This window comes from Odocoileus virginianus, chromosome 3 (genome assembly GCF_023699985.2).
Source record: "Odocoileus virginianus isolate 20LAN1187 ecotype Illinois chromosome 3, Ovbor_1.2, whole genome shotgun sequence".
In the NCBI taxonomy this organism is placed as follows: Eukaryota; Metazoa; Chordata; class Mammalia; order Artiodactyla; family Cervidae; genus Odocoileus; species Odocoileus virginianus.
The window spans coordinates 7,556,991-7,573,471 of record NC_069676.1 but is presented as its reverse complement, the minus strand read 5'-3'; the positions used below and the strand labels follow the sequence as shown (position 1 = coordinate 7,573,471).

General features: G+C 47.7%; 2 protein-coding genes and 1 non-coding gene across 5 annotated transcripts in view; 1 reads left to right on the top strand and 2 right to left on the bottom strand.

The window, feature by feature from the left end:
* The window catches only part of SLC1A6 (solute carrier family 1 member 6), a 161,603-nt gene that overhangs the window by 11,214 nt on the left and 133,908 nt on the right, over window positions 1-16,481 (bottom strand). The window contains exons 1-7 of one of the 3 annotated variants that reach the window (XM_070462778.1): window positions 14,423-14,511; window positions 14,223-14,273; window positions 5,895-6,106; window positions 4,653-4,790; window positions 2,724-2,928; window positions 1,340-1,382; window positions 582-925 (exon numbers count right to left, since the gene is read on the bottom strand). In XM_070462778.1, coding sequence (XP_070318879.1) covers window positions 582-925; window positions 1,340-1,382; window positions 2,724-2,928; window positions 4,653-4,790; window positions 5,895-6,099 — 935 coding nt within the window. In that variant the 5' untranslated portion in view covers window positions 6,100-6,106; window positions 14,223-14,273; window positions 14,423-14,511. Of the gene's footprint in view, window positions 1-581; window positions 926-1,339; window positions 1,383-2,723; window positions 2,929-4,652; window positions 4,791-5,894; window positions 6,107-14,222; window positions 14,274-14,422; window positions 14,515-16,481 lie in introns of those variants that run through there. The other 2 variants (XM_070462773.1, XM_070462783.1) reach the window with 2 other exon arrangements.
* Window positions 8,590-8,696, bottom strand: LOC139034603 (U6 spliceosomal RNA). Its single transcript, XR_011487126.1, has one exon. It is a non-coding gene; the product is annotated as a U6 spliceosomal RNA (small nuclear RNA).
* TEKTL1 (tektin like 1) overlaps window positions 14,481-16,481 on the top strand; it is a 32,381-nt gene continuing 30,380 nt past the window's right edge. The window contains exon 1 of the mRNA XM_070462790.1: window positions 14,481-14,768. Within this exon, the coding sequence (XP_070318891.1) occupies window positions 14,481-14,768 (288 nt within the window). The remainder of the gene's footprint in view (window positions 14,769-16,481) is intronic.

Sequence of the window (16,481 nt, the reverse complement as noted above, 5' to 3'; positions counted from 1 at the left end):
ATAACAAATGTAGAGATGAACAAGTCAGTCAAAAAATGAGTCTGAATGAATAAATGACTAAATGAATGAATAAATGAATAAATGAATAAAAGTGAGGAAATCGATCAATCAATGGATTAACTAATGCATGGATGAGTTAATGAATGAATATATGAATGAGTGAATTAACTTATGCACAGAAAATTGAACAAATGAATGAGGAAATGAATAAACCAATGCATAGAAGAATGAAGATACATAAATAAATGAGTGAAAGGATAATGTGGCTAATCCACAGAAGAACGAGCAGATGAATAGATGAATGATGGAGTGAATGAACAATGCACAGAAGCATGAGTGCAAATGAATAGATGAGTGAATACATAGATGAATAGGGGAGTGAATGAGTGAATAAATCATTGTACAAAGGGGTGAATGAAAGAGTGGGTGAGTGAATTAACCAACACATATATAGATGACTTTGGCCAAAGGATCCCCACAACCATTTCAGTAGCTAACCCACAGCCTGACTTCCTGGTCCTGACATCCTTCCCATGCACCATCACCATCACTCCCTGCCCCCATCACAGCCCAGCACTCACCAGATAATGATGCCCACCAGCCTCATAATAGCCTCATTGAGGCTGTCGAAGAAGTCCCGCAGGACTCGGCCCTTGTGTTTCATGCCGCCAATGACCAGCCCAAAGGCCACTGAGAAGACCACAAGGCCCAGGGCGTTGATGCCATTGGCTGAGCCAGGCACAGGCACGGTCTCCTCAAAGCTCAGCACCTCCTGCAGGGTGCCCAAGGCTCGAGTGACGTTTTCCAGGAGGCCGGTCCCATTCTCCAGTGAGGACAATGGCGGCAGAGAGGTGCCCAGCTCAGACCCATTGTCTGTCCTCACGACAGTCCTGGTTACCAGCCTCGTGCTGTACTGCGTCTTAAACTGAAACATGGAGAAATCAGGCCACAGATGAATGCATAGGAGATTGAGTGCGTCAATAAATAAATAAGGAAGTGAACAACCAGTGCATGGGAGAATGAGTATAGATTTTGCATGAGCAATGTTCAGACATTTTGGGGGCCTGTCTCCTCGACAATTTATGATCAGAAGCCCTGGATCCTTCTCCATTACCATTCCCAGGCAGCCTTGGGTTGGCCTAAGTGCTTGTCTCTAACCTTCCCTTGATCACCACACCAATAGGAAGCAAATTCTTCCTTTCAGACTCTTCCGAAAACCCTGAACAGTACTCTGTCCTGTCCTTCTTCCCATCCCTCACTCCTGGACCATTCACTCAGCAGCAAGCTCCCCCAACCCCCCAAACCTCCTTGATCAGACAACAATGTCTTTCCCCCTGACCTGTTTGAAGCAGGCCTCCACAAGGTTGGGCGGAAACATGTTTCTGCAGAAAAACATCAGATAAATGGAGGTGGTTAGACCTTGGAAAAGAATCTAGAGTGATCATAGCAATAATAATAACAACAGCAACAATAATAACAGCAGACAACATTTGAACACTGAGCTAAGTGCCTTACCTCTAGGATCTGATTTAAACATCACACTAACCCTGGAGAATCCCATGGACAGAGGAACTTGTCAGGCTACAGTCCATGGGGTCAAAAAGACTCAGACACGACCGACCAACTAAGCATGCATGCATGCACACAACCCTAAAAGTATTACTGATTCTCCCCCATTTTACATACAAAGAAACCAAAGCAAAAAGACTTATGTAAGTTACCCAATGCCACACAGCTGCTAACTCGGGGGGAGGGGTAGATGGACCTCAAATTCAGTCTGTCTGAGCCCTAGGTTAAGACACTATGCCATCTCAGGGACTTCACATAGAGTGATGTCTCCAAAACAACACAGAAAGCTCCTGAACTCTTCCAACACTAGCTTTCCCCAAATTAAGTCACTAGGGGAGACCTGTGGCCAGTCTTGACACTGGCAGGCAAAATCTTGCTACTCCAAGAGAATTATTCACCTCCCAATGCATCTCTAGAATACCAAACAAAAACCATTTGTCCTGAGCCCATACCAAGAAGGTGCAACTACAGCTTTCTGAGCTGAAGGATCAAAAGACCACATTCTGGAAGAAAGCAAAATCAATCTCAGGGGATCTGTGGGCTTCCCTGGTGGCTCAGTCAGCAAAGAATCCACCTGCAATGCAGGAGACCCAGATTCCATCCGCGAGTCAAGAAGATTCCCTGGAGAAGGAAATGGCAACCCACTCCAGTATTCTTGCCTGAGAAATTCCATGGACAGAAGAGCCTATAGTTCTGAGAGCCTCACTATAGTGAGCTATAGTTCACAGGGTCGCAAAAGAGTCAGACACAACTTAGTGACTAAACCACCACCACCACCCAGGACAGAAATTGGGTGCCAAGAAAACCCAGGTGGGCACCAGTGGTAAAGAATCTGCCTGCCAATTCAGGAGACATAAGAGATGTAGGTTCGATCCCTAGGTCGGTAAGATCCCCAGGAGAAGGAAACAGCAACCCACTCCAGTATTCTTGCCTGAAAAATTCCATGGCCAGAGGAGTTTGGCAGGCTACCTACAGTCCAGGAACTCACAAAAAGAGTCAGACATGACTGAGCACGCACTATTATTCTAAAACTAGGCTCAACTTGGGTGTTGTATTTCCTGACTGGGTCCGCCTGTCTCCCCACAGGTCTCCCCATGAGTAAAGGTTGTGACACGTAGGGCTGGAATTCCCATCAACATTAGAAAGGACGTCACCTGACCAGGTCCATGAAGGCATCAGCCGTGGGGATGGTCTCGATCCGACCCTCTCGGTGCAGCCCCTCCTTGGAGCCCTTCCCAGGGTGGATGATGGTGACCATGAGAATGCCGATGAAGACCGCGATGACCGTGGTCACCATGTAGTACACAGCTGCCCGCATCCCCATCCGCCCTGTTGCCTTGTTATCCAGGGACGCCATACCTGGAGGACAGGTGATGAAGCCCCGAGGATCCCCATCCACACCCCAACACCCACTTTCCCATCCACTTGCTCCTCAGTCCCCATACTGCCACAACCAACCCCCCTCCTGTGACCCAACCCTCCTCCCATGACCCACCCCCGTCCTTCCACCCACATCGCCATCCTCCAACTCCCATTCTGTGTTCCAAATACACCTTCCACTCCATCCTTTATCTCAAGCACCACTTCACTAACCTTCCTTCTACTCCAAGCCAACATTTTCAACCCCTACTCCATCCTCTAATTACCCCTATTTTGCATCATAACTTCATTTGCATTCCTCACTTTATCCTACTATCCACCCCAAGAATCACACCTCCCTTCAACCCACCTCACTGTGCACTATCTGTATGTAGTATATACGCTTGGTACCCTATCCAGACACCCTTTACCAGGCTGATACACCGATCTTTCCACAGCTGAGCATGCTGGCTGCTAACGACTCATGCTTGCCCCTTCTCTTGAACATTGCTCTCAGCACAGCAGGAGCTTACTCACCCACAAAGGCCCCAGGGGAGGCTGGGAGAAATGACTGATTGGTACAGGGATTCAAAAGCTCAGCTCCTTTGATTTAGAGGGAGGCAGAGTTGTGGAGAACAATTCTGTAGTGTTAAACGTTCTCCAGAGCTCCCCATGGGATCAGGCTGAGAGACCTGCCTTCCTCTGAAGCTATTTCTGCTTAGCTTCTTTATCCACCCCATCCTGCTCATCTCACTTCCTCATAGGTTTCTCTTGAAAACTATTTTATCCCTCAGTAAATCACTTGTGCAAATATCCCCATCTCAGGCTCTGCGGCTAGGGAAACCCAACCCAAGAAATCATTCTTCTATGCCTTTAGCGTCACCACCCCACCCCCCAAAGCTGGTGCTTGGGCACTGACCACTCATGGGCCAAATATGGCCTGCTGCCTATATCTGAAAATAAAGTTTTATTGGAACACAACAATGCCCATTTGTTTACTTACTAATCTGCTGCTGCTTTTGCACAAGAGAAGTGAAGAGTTGCAACAGAGACTACATGGCCCTTGAAGCTGAAAATGTGTTCTCCCTGGCCCTTCATAGAAACAGTTTCTCCAGCCCTGCATAGGCCGTCTATACTTCCATCCTACCCTCCACCCACCAGGGCTTCCCTTGTGGGAAGCCCTGCAATGCAGGAGACCTGGGTTCGATCTCTGGGCTGGGAAGATCCCCTCGAGAAAGGAAAGGCTACCCACTCCAGTACCCTGGCCTGGAGAATCCCAAGGACTGTATAGTTCATGGGGTCAAACAGTCAGACACAACTGAGAAACTTTCACTTTCACTTTCTCCACCCACTATTTTGTAACCTCCGTCTCAAACACCTTCATCCACAGCCCACTCCATGACCATCCACACCATATCCCAAGTACCTTTCCTGGCGGCCCCACAACAGCCTTCCCTTCATCTCTAAGCCCCCAATAAGCTGGTATTTTACCTCCAAGGAAAAGTACAGGAACATTACTGAGATAAGTCATTAGGTCATACAGGTTCTAGAACCCAGCTCTGATTGGGACTGGGGCTTTGGCCAAGGACTCAGAGAGAGGTGCATGCTCCACGTTTGAGGACCTGAGTTGGGGAGGTGGTCCCATGCTTGGGACCTTCGCTCAAGGTGTGAGCCTGGACTCTGGGATGAGTCTTAGAGGCCAGCCCCAGCCTGGGTTCTCTCACCTGTGACCAGGCTGGAGACAATGAGGGGCAGCACCAGCATCTGCAGCATCCTCATGAGGAGCTCTCCAGGGAAAGAGAAGTACTTGATCTGGCGGTAGCTGAGCTGGTATGGGCGCAGGGCAAAGGCCAGGCTGACCCCTAGGGCCAGAATGAAGGGTGCAAAGAGTTAAATTTGGTCACTGAGCCCCAAGGAGGGGCCATCCATCCCAAGAAGGGTCTGTGTGTGTGTGGATGGAGATAAAAGAAAAGAGAAACATTTGATGAGTGTGTGTTGGTGTGTACATTGTGGAATGTATGAATTTATGTGCTACTGCTTTGGCATGTGTGTGTATGTCTACACACACTCCTGTATACCTATGTACACATATGTGACAGTGTATGCTCACTTGTGCACATGTATCTGTGCCTGTATATAAGGGCCCATGTACATGACATGTACATGTCTTTCCTATGTGTGTGTATAGGTGTTACTTGTATGTGTTGGCTTCCTTGGTGACTCAGTGGTAAAGAATTCCACCTGCCAGTGCAGGACATTCGGGTTCGATCCCTGGGTCGGGAAGGTCCCCTGGAGAAGGAAATGGCAACCCACCCCAGTGTTCTTGCCTGGGAAATCCTATGGACAGAGGAGCCTGGCAGGCTACAGTACATGGGGTCACAGAAGAGTTGGACATGATTTAGCAGCTAAACAACATGTTACTTGTGCATATGTATCTGTGCCTGTATGTGAGGGCCCACATACATGAGACGTGCATGTTTTTCCTACGTGTGCACCTAGGTGTGACATATGTGTGTGTTACTGTTTTCAAGCATGGGGGTATACATGTATTTAAGCTTTTCAGTGAGCCCATGTGTGAGCAGAATAATGCATGTGTGTGTGTGAACATGTTTGTAAGTTCTACTATAGGTGTACAAGTGTGTGAGTTTACGTGTTTGCACCTGTAAATTTTGTGCATGCATAAAAATGTGTTCGTGTCTGTGTTCACATGCAGAAAGTATATGTTGTGTGTTCATATGCAGAAAGTGTGCATTTGTATAGTGTATATTTATGCATGTGCATACACTTGCATATCCATGAGACACTGCATATACAGTTGTGTTTGCAGGAGTGTGTACCCATTTGTGTATATCACGGGGAGGCGGAATGGTGGACTTGGGCACGCGTGCAGGTGAGAATAAGTAAGTGGAGGGTATCCCTCGAGTCCTCACCCTCCAAGGGCAGAGCCCGCCCCTCCCGTGACTCACCAATGACCACGGCGCTGACGGTCAGCAGGATGAAGGCATTCCTGCGCAGGAACCGCAGCACGTGCTCGCGTGTCATGGTCTGCAGGCGCAGGCGCGTGCGCAGCGCTCTCTGCTGCAGGCTCTCCTGCAGCCGCTGCAGCCAGCCCACCCGGCCCAGCCGCTGGCCACTCTCCCGCAGAAAGAGGCTGTTGCCATGACTGCTCATCGTCTATCTGTGGGGGACAGAGGGAGCGGGCCTGGTGAGGGATGAGACAGAAGGCGGATGTGGGTAGAAAGGGAAGGGCAGAAGCAGCTGGTGAGGAACTCGGGGAGAGCATGGGACCAGGCGGATGTGCCCACGCTGGGCTGCCTGAGAACACCGCCTGGAGTTCAAGGGTCATGTCCTGCCAGAAAAAGGATCGAGGTCTCCAGAACCACTCCCAGGCATGGGTGGGAGAGACAAAGAAGCTGATCACAATTTCAGGGACGATTTTGCCATTCTGTATCTCTGGCCCCCTCCTTAGTTCATGAAAAGTGAAAGTGTTAATGACTCAGTCCTGCCCAACTCTTTGAGACCAGATGGACTGTAGCCCACCAAGCTCCTCTGTCCAAGGAGTTCTCCAGGAAACAATCCTGGAGTGGGTTGTCATTTCCTCCTTCAGGCAATCTTCCTGACCCAGGGACGATCTTCCCAACCCATCGAACCTGGGTCTACCAAATTGCAGGCAGACTTTTTACCCTCTTACGAGATCATTACAAGTAACTGGGAGCTTCCCCGGCTCACAAACCAGACTAACAAGCCTCTGCCAAGCACCAGTTTCACACAGAGCCTTAAACAAGGTACTTTGGGGCTAGCACCCCAAATTAACACGATTTCATGTTTGGCCTAGTTGCTGTGCTGTGCTCAGTCACGTCGACTCTTTGTGACCCCATGCACTGTAGCCCGCCAGGCTCCTCGTCCATGGGATCCTCCAGGCAAGAATACTGGAGTGGGTTGCCATTTCCTGCTCCAGGGATCTTCTTGACCCAGGGATCGAACCCATGTCTCCTGCATCTCCAGCACTGCAGGCAGATTCTTTACCACCGAGTCACCTGGGACGCATGAGAGGTGCCACCAAAGGGGCTTTCCAGGACGACAGAACCAGCAGATGCCTGCTTTATTGGTGCCCAATAAACAGAGCTCCTCTGCGTGAATGCCCAAGTGGGCAACAGGGAGAGGGAGAGTCCCATGGGATGAAAATGGTGATCTTTCTTGACCCCAGCACCTCCTCAGGATCCATTTTTTAACAAAAATGGGACGTTCAGAGTCACTCTGCGGTGCCAGATACTGTTTCCCAAACTTCAGATTTCCATCTCTTCACTTTACATTCAGCTAAATCCATGTCACTTCCCAGGTGGCACTAGTGGTAAAGAACCCATCTGCTAATGCAGGAGACATGGGTTTGATCCCTGCTTTGGGAAGATCCCCTGGAGGAGGGCACGGCAACCCACTCCAGTATTCTTGCCTGGAGAATCCCATAGACAGAGGAGCCTGGCGGGCTATGGTCCATAGGATCGCAAAGAGTCGGACACGACTGAAGCAACTGAGCACACGTCATTTTACTTACTTATCTAATGAATCTACAAGGGAACTCACAAAACAGAAAGAGACTCACAGACTTAGAGAACAAACTTACAGGTGCCAGTGGGGAAAGTTGGGGGGAAGGGATAGTTAGGGAGTTTGGGATGGACATGTACACTTTGCTATATTTAAAATGGATAATGAACAAGGCCCTACTGTACAGCACAGGGAACTCTGCTCAATGTTATGCAGTAGCCTGGATGGGAGGGGAGTTTGGGGAAGAATGGATACATGGATGGCTGAGTCCCTTTGCTCTTCACCTGAAACTATCACAACATTGTTAATTGGCTATACTCCAATACAAAATTAAAAGTTAAAAAAAAAAACAAATAAATGTAAACTGGAAAACTTAGATTATTACTTGAAATGCTGATTATATTTTAATACACACTAAATAAAATGCATATAGAAATTAAAACTTACCTATCCTTTCACCAATACCATATATGCACAGGGCAGCCTGGAAATTGTGACTTTGAGTCTGAGGAACAGACTTTGTGGTCCCTTCCTCCATTAAAACATAACCTCCATTAAAACATAACATCAAAATTAACCTACATGGGTGTGATGGGGTGGGTGGGAGGTTGAAAGGAGGTTCAAGAGGGAGGGCACATATGTATACCTATGGCTGATTCATGTTGATGTATGGCAGAAACCAACACAATATTGCAATTATCCTTTAATTAAAAATAAATTTCTAAAAAATATTTTACAACTGCATTGGTATAAAAGTGAATATATTATTTTGGAGCTTGATAAAGGTGATTGCTGTACAATGTTGCGAATGAACTAAATGCCACTGAATGCCTTTTTTTTTTCCATTTATTTTTATTAGTTGGAGGCTAATTACAATATTGTAGTGGTTTTTGTCTTATATTGACATGAATCAGCCATGGATTTACATGTATTCCCCATCCCGATCCCCCCTCCCACCTCCCTCTCTACCCGATCCCTCTGGGTCTTCCCAGTGCCCTAGGCCCGAGCACTTGTCTCATGCATCCAACCTGGGCTGGTGATCTGTTTCACCTTAGATAATATACATGTTTCGATGCTGTTCTCTCGAAACATCCCACCCTCACCTTCTCCCACAGAGTCAAAAATATGGAACAATTCACGAATTTGCGTGTCATCCTTGCGCAGGGGCCGTGCTAATCTTCTCTGTATTGTTCCAATTTTAGTATATGTGCTGCCAAAGTGAGCACTGAATGCCATTTTTAAATGGATGGTTGTTCTGTGTACATTTCACTCCAGTTTTTTAAATGAATATATTAATATTATATATTAAAACATTTTCTTCAACCTGGAAAGTTAAATTCTTCATTGTAATTTTAAAAGAAGCACAAACAGGAATTTCACTGGTGGTTCAGTGGTTAAGATTCTGCCCTTCCACTTTTTGGGGAGCATGGGTTTGATCCCCGGTCAAGGAACTAAGATCCCACATGCCATGAGGCTCAGCCAAAAAAAAATAATAATAACAAGCATAAACATTTGCATGGGTCCCTAAAAGTATTGTGGGCCCTGGGCACCTCCTAATCTGGAAAGATAAGCAGACTTGCCTATAAGACCTCACAGCAAGTGGCAGTGGCCCTATCGTAAGCATACTGGAAATTCTGTTATCCCTCTAGATTCATTCCCAGGCAAAAGGCTAACAACTAGAGATAGCATTGCCCAGGCTCCCTTGCCATTTCAGTCAGGCCAGTGGAAAACAGCAGAACGGAAAGTGGGAAAAGATGGAGATGGAGCATTCTTCCAGCTCCCCCTACCAGCCTCATGTTTGGCAGTGACTGGCTTCCCAGGTGATGCAGTAGTGAGGAACCCACCTGCCAATGCAGGAGACGCAAGAGATGTGGGTTCGATCCTTGGGTCAGGAAGATCCCCTGGAAGAGGAAACGGCAACCCACTCCAGTATTCTTGCCTGGAAAATCCCCTAGACAGAGGAGCCTGGCAGGCTACAGTCCATGGCGCAGCAAAGAGTTGGACACAAGTGAGCACACACACAGGCATGTATTCCTCGACTTAAGGCCACAGGTCCCATCAGACGATCTTCTGCAGCTGTCGGACATTTGTACATCTTCTTTGGAAAATGACTATCTAGTTCCTCTGCCCCATTTTTCAGATTGACCTTTCTTATTGAGTTGTATGAGATCTTTATATATTTTGGATATTAACCCCTATCCAATGTATGATCTGCAAAGTTTTTCTACCCTTCTGTAGATTGCCTTTTCATTTTGCTGTTGTTTTGGTTTTTTTGCATACAGAAGCTTTTAAGTTTGATGTAGCACCACTTGTTGATTTTTGCTTTTGTTTCTGCTTCTGCTGTCATATCAAAAAAAAAAAACACCTCATTGATGGGACCAGTGTAGGGGAACTTCTTTCTAACATTTTCTTCTAACAGTTTTATGGTTTCAGGTCATATATTTAAGTTTTATACCCATTCAATCAATCCATCTGGTCCCATCACTTCATGGCAAATAGATGGGGAAACAGTGAGGGACTTTATTTTGGGGGGCTCCAAAATCACTGCAGATGGTGACTGCAGCCATGAAACTAAAAGATGCTTGCTCCTTGGAAGAAAAGCTATGACCAACCTAGACAGCATATTAAAAAGAAGAGACATTACCTTTCCAGCAAAGGTCCGTCTAGTCAAAGCTATGGTTTTTCCAATAGTCATGTATGGATGTGAGAGTTGGAATATAAAGAAAGCTGAGCACAGAAGAATTGATGCTTTTAAACTGTGGTGTTGGAGAAGACTTGAGAGTCCCTTGGACTGCAAGGAGATCCAACCAGTCCATCCTAAAGGAAATCAGTCCTGAATGTTCATCAGAAGGACTGATGCTGAAGCTGAAACTCCAATCCTTCAGCCACCTGAAGCAAAGAACTGACTAACTGGAAAAGATCCTGATTCTGGGAAGGACTGAAGGCAGGAGGAAAAGCGGACGACAGAGAATGAAATGGTTGGATGGCCTCACCGACTCAATGGACATGAGTTTGAGTAAACTCCGGGAGTTGGCAATGGACAGGGAGGCCTGGTGTGTTGCAGTCCATGGGGTCACAAAGAGTCGGACACGACTGAACTGAACTGAACCCATTTCAAGTTAATCTTTGTAAGTGGCATAAAATTGTTGTTGTTGCTAATTCAAGTCCAACTCTTTTGTGACTCCACAGACTGTAGCCCACCAGGCTCCTCTGTCCATAGGATTTCCCAGACAAGAATCCTGGAATGGGTTGCCATTTCCTTCTCCAAGTGATCTTCCCAACCCAGGCATCAAACCTACATCTCCCACATTGGCAGGCACATTATTTACCCCTGAGCCACCAGAGAAGCCCAGTGTAAAATGGGGATCAGATTTTATTATTCTGCACATGTTTAACCAGCTTTCCCAACATCATTTGTTACAGAGAGTATCTTCTCCCACTGAGGGTTTGTGGCTCCCTTGGCATGATAAAAATGCTCCTGCTACAGTGGCAATCATGTTTCTGTGTTGGCCAAAAAGTTCACTCAGATTTTTCCATAACGTTATATGGGAAAACCCAAAGGAACTTTTCAGGCCAAACCAATATTATACAACATATAAAATATATCAAAACAACAAGGTGTACATCTTAAATGTATCCAATGTTATATATCAATATGTATTTCAATTTAAAAAATAATAAAGACTATTTTTGTTACAGCCACAGCTCTCTCCAGGTCTCCCTCTTGCTCCCTCCTTGCCACTCCCATATTCTTGCTATTCCCTGAGTGTTGTACCAACTTTACTGGTTTAACCTTGTAAATAGTCCTTAATTTTCAACTCCCCTTTTCGAGTGTGCTGTCAGTTTCCTAACAGGCACACTAGATTCATCTGACTCCCAGAGGGGAAAAAAAACTCTCCAAACCAAAGAAAGGCAGTAAATATTGTATCCTGTGCTGAGCTGTGCATATTCGGGTTGCCTGGATGACTGTAGAACTTGGCCTTCCTCAGCTACTCTCTGATCATGGTTTCAGATTCTTCTCCTCGCCCATTCTTTCCCCAAGCCCTAATCCCAACCCCAGTGCCTGAATCCATCCAGATCAAGTGGGAAACTATCAGAGATAGGCCAGTAGGTGGTTCCCTGAACTTTTTTCGGGGTGGGGGGAAGCGGTGAAGCCACTGGCTGCGCAGCTACTTCTGAGATCACTGCCTTTCTTGTCCTCTTATGCAGCCTGCATATCCCAGGGATAGGGTATCTGCCTCAGCTTTCCAGGCTCTGCTTCTTTCAGCTCTAAGTCCTAGTTCCAAAGTCAAGTCCCAGTTGGGACCTTGCTCCAAAGGATCCTGAAATCACAATGGTGTTTTTCAGCTGGCTGTGAAAAATCCCAAACAGAAAACAAAATGTGTGATTATTCCCTCATCTCTAAGATGCATGATCCCAGTCACCAAGAAGTATTGTGATGCTTGCACGTGGGTTGAAAGGAATTATTCAGCTGAGATGTGAACTCATCACAAAAAATCCAAAGTCAGTTTGTCTATTTCCTGTGTCTTCCTTAAGAGAAACAGCAGGGATGGACAAGCCATTGTCCAAGGGTCAACTCTGGCCCGCTGCTTGTTTTTGTAAATAAAGTTTTATTGGCACATAGCCATGCTCATTTCTTTATTCTCTACAGCTACTTTCATGCTACAATGGTGGAGTTGGGTTGTTTGGACAAAAGAGATCTTATGGATGTCCATACACTGTTTTTGGTCCTTTACTGAAAATTTTTGCAGAACCCTGCCCTAAAGGAAGAACACACATGAACTCTTTGTTTCAAATCCAACTCCACCTTGCAGGACCTGGTCACTTTCTATGTGATTTGATGACTTGATTCATGTGACACTTAGAATAGCACCTAGTGAGCATGAAACAGATGACGACCACGGTTGTTAATAAAAAGCATCAATGCAACAGACATATGACTGAAGACAGAGAAAAACACTGACAGGAAACAGAGTCTTCTCATCAGTCTTGCTCAGTCCTAACTGCATTACTTGCCAAGCAATACTTGACTTGAACTGTTTTTCCCAGGAATTTGGCCTCCACTTGGCCCCTTCTCAGTCTCTCTTGGACCCCTGGGGGCTTCTGTCCTCACAGTCGGTTCTCTCTTGCCTAGTCTTTCCTGGTCCTGGGCCTTCTCTTGCCCCTGCTTCTTAGGCTCCTGATAAGGAAATGACCCTCCCAGTGTCCCCAGTATCTACAGGAGTTCAAAGACAAGTGCCCCACCTGCTTCCCCAAACCTCCAGACTTTCAGATGTGATGAGATGTGAAAGCCACCCTTCTCTCAGAACCAAGGAGAAGAAGGAACTTCTACATTCTAAAGCTGAAGCAAACTACAGTGGGCAAAGGAGGATGCTTTCCATACATTTTATCTCAATACTCTGCTAACCTGAGGAGTGAGTGACAGGAGAGAAGGAGAAGGAGGAAATCACATACATTACACACACACACTTGAACACACAACCTCACACACATCTTGTGTACAAATGACTTATACACAACTGCACAAAGACACACAGTCTCACACACACAGAACTGTTCAGCATACAACACACACAACTTTCGAAATGCAACTCTAGGCATTTTACTAAGTGAAATAAGTCAGACAGAGAAAGACAAACACTGCATATTACTTATATGTGGAATCTAGAAAACACAACAAACTAGAGAAACAGACTCACAGGTATAGAGGACAAATTAGTGGTTACCAGTGGGGAGAGTGAAGGGGGAGCCGCAACTCAGGGATAGGAAGTTATATGTACAAACTATTGTGTATAAAATAGGATATAAGGATATATTGTACAACATAGGGAATATAGCCAACACTTCATAATAACTATGAATGAAGTAAATCTTTTAAAATTGTGAATCACTATATTGTATGGGTGCTCAGTCACTCAGTTGTGTCCAACTCTTTGCGACCCCATGAACTGTAACCCACCAGGCTCCTCTCTCCATGGGATTTTCCAGGCAAAAACACTGGAGTGGATTCACTTCCTTCTCCTGGGGTTCTTCCTGACCTAGGGATCAAACCCGCATCTCCAGTTTGGCAGGCAGATTCTTTATCACTGCGCCACCTGGGAAGCCCCTACTGTATTGTATACTTGTAATTTATGTAATATTGTACATCAGCTTTACTTCAATTTAAAAAAAAAAGAAATGCAGCTCTATTCATGCAGCATGTCATTCAATTCCTACACACACAAACATACACACACTTGACATTCATGCACGCCATCAGACACAAAACCCCACAGTCCTCCTCAGACACACAGCTCCATACACACACACCACTTCAGGATCTTGCACAAATCCCCTTGTAAATGAAGCTCTATACAGGCAGATGCATAATACACACACACACACACACACAACTTTGGACACAAGACACAAAACTTCAGACATCGAAATTCCTTCCCACATTTAAACATTCAGCCTCACACATCTCTGTGGGTTGGCACTTCTACTCAAAATTCAGTCTCACACACCATCACCACCACCACCTCTCATACAAATTCGGACCCAGTCCCCCCGCATTGGTGGCCAACGTCTCAGTCACAGTCAGGTCCCTCCAGATTGGAGGAATAAACCCCCTGATAATGAAGGGAACCAAGCCTTGGAAAGGGACCAGGCATCAGGCAAAGACGGAAACGTGCCCACGGGTAAAGGCCACGGATAAGAGGGACAGGATGGACAAGAGCGGAGATGGGTAACCAAGGAGACAGGAAACTCACCAGGGCTACAGGAGAGGAGCGGAGGCTACGGCTCCACGGGGCAGGGAGCAGCTGAGACAAAGAGCAGCCGAGAGATGAGAACAAGGGGGAAAGGGGGGCCCCACCCGCCTGCCCCCATGATAGGCCCAGCCGGCCCCGGATCCCGCCTGCCCAAAACCTCAGAGCCCCCGCCCTCGCGGAGCTGCGGGACTCGCACTCACCAGCGCCAGGAGCGGCGGGGGCGGCCTGCCCGCGCGTCCGCCTGCGCGCTGCGCGGGAATGCAGGTGCCGGAGCCCAGCGAAGCGCCCGGCCGGGGCAGCGGGGACCCGCCAGAGACCGCGCAGCGCCGGCTCCAGAACCAAAAAGGCCGAGGTACCGGCGCGGAGCCGCGACGCGCTGTGCAGCTGGTGGGATCCGCGCCGGCCCCGCGTTCACGTGGGTGTGGGGGCGCCGGGCCGTTGGAGGTGGGGGGGCGGGATCCCCTCCGGGATAACCCCCGCCTCCCCCGCGCCCAGCCCAGGCTCCGCAGCCGCGCGGGAGAAAGGGCACCGCGTGTTTGGGGAGGGGTGAGTGGCCTCTCTCGCGTCTAGCCCCCGCCCCCAGCTCGGAGCCGCGCCTCCGAGCCCCGGCCTCCCGCCGCCTCCCGAGCCCTCCAGACTCCCGACCATCCCTGGAGAGCGCGGGGACCAGGCCTCGGCATCACTGGGCCCTCGCCCGCATCCTCAGCGGAGGTCTAGGGAAGGCGCGGCGTGGACTCGGCTGCCCGGCTTCTCCCTCCGGGTGCACGCTCCATCTTTGGCCATTTGGCCGCTGTGTGAGCTTGGGTCAGCCCCTCTCCCTCTCTGAGTCTGGTCTCCTCATTTAAACAATGGAGGTGACTCTGCCAACCCCACAGAAGATTAAAGCTGGGAAAATTAAAGTGCGCGTGAGCCTGGAAATCCTCCGTGCAGCATGAAGCCTTGTGCAAGTGGGAGACAAATCACTGCTGGTAGCCTTGTAATTAATATTATTCTTTGCTCTCTTGGATACCCCGGGCAGTGTTCATTTTGCTTTTCTTCCCAAATGGCACTGATTTGGTCCCTTCCAGTATCTCCTACTAATTGCCATTTTTTAAGAGCTGAGCACAGAGCTTGGCATATGATTAAAACCCCAATATGTGTTTGCTATTATTATTCCCGAGCAATTGTTTATGGCAACCTCCTAGTCTAGCCAGGCTCTTTTACACGTATTTAATCTTCACATTCCTATGTAGTAGCTATCACTACCCTCAATTTGCAGATGAGGGAACAGGCTCTCAGAGAGGTTCAGCAACTGGACCAAGATCACACAGCCAGCAAGCAGTCGAGCCAGTTCCAACTCTGTGCATAGAGCCCCCACTTTCCTTCTTGACACAGCACCTTCTATTAATCGATAAGCAGTTCTCAAACTTAGCTGTACCTTAGAATCACCAGGTGTTGTTTAGTCCCTCAGTCGTGTCCAGCTCTTTTGTGACCCCATGGACTGTAGCCCACCAGGCTCCTCTGTCTGTGGGATTTTTCAGGCAAGAATACTGAGTGGACTGCGATTTCCTTCTTCAGGGGATCTTCCCTGGCCCAGGGATGGAACCCACGTCTCCTGCAATGGCAGGCGAATTCTTTACTTCTGAGCCACCAAGGAAGCCCACTTTTACACCTGCGTGCTCAGTAGGTTCAGTCATGTCTGACTCTTTTCAACCCTTTGGATTATAGCCCTCCAGGCACCTCTGTTCATGGGATTTCCGAGGCAAGAATACTGGAATGAGTTGCCATTTCCTTCTCCAGGGGATCTTCCGGACTTAGGAATTGAACACAGGTCTCCTGCATTGGCAGATAGATTCTTTACCACTGATCCACCTGAGAGGTATTAATAGTAGGGGAATAATAAATAATAGGGGAAATTGGGGGGCGGGGGAGGGTTAGTGAGAGGATATGGAAATTCTCTGCACTCATTTTGGAGAAGGAAATGGCAACCCACTCCAGTATTCTCGCCTAGAGAATCCTGTGGACAGAAGAGCCTGGTGGGCTGCTGTCCATGGGGTCTCACAGAGCCAGAAATGACTGAAGTGACTTAGCGGCGGCAGCAGCAGCTGCACTCTTTTCAGTTTTTCTGTAAATCTAAAACTATCCTAAGAAATTTTGCCAACTGATTAAAAAAATCACAGAGAGGAGTACTTCCCTGGTGGTCGAAAGGTTAAGTAAGACTTTGCTTTCCAGTGAAGGGGGTACAGGCTCAATCCCTGGTTCGGAAGTTAAGATCCCACA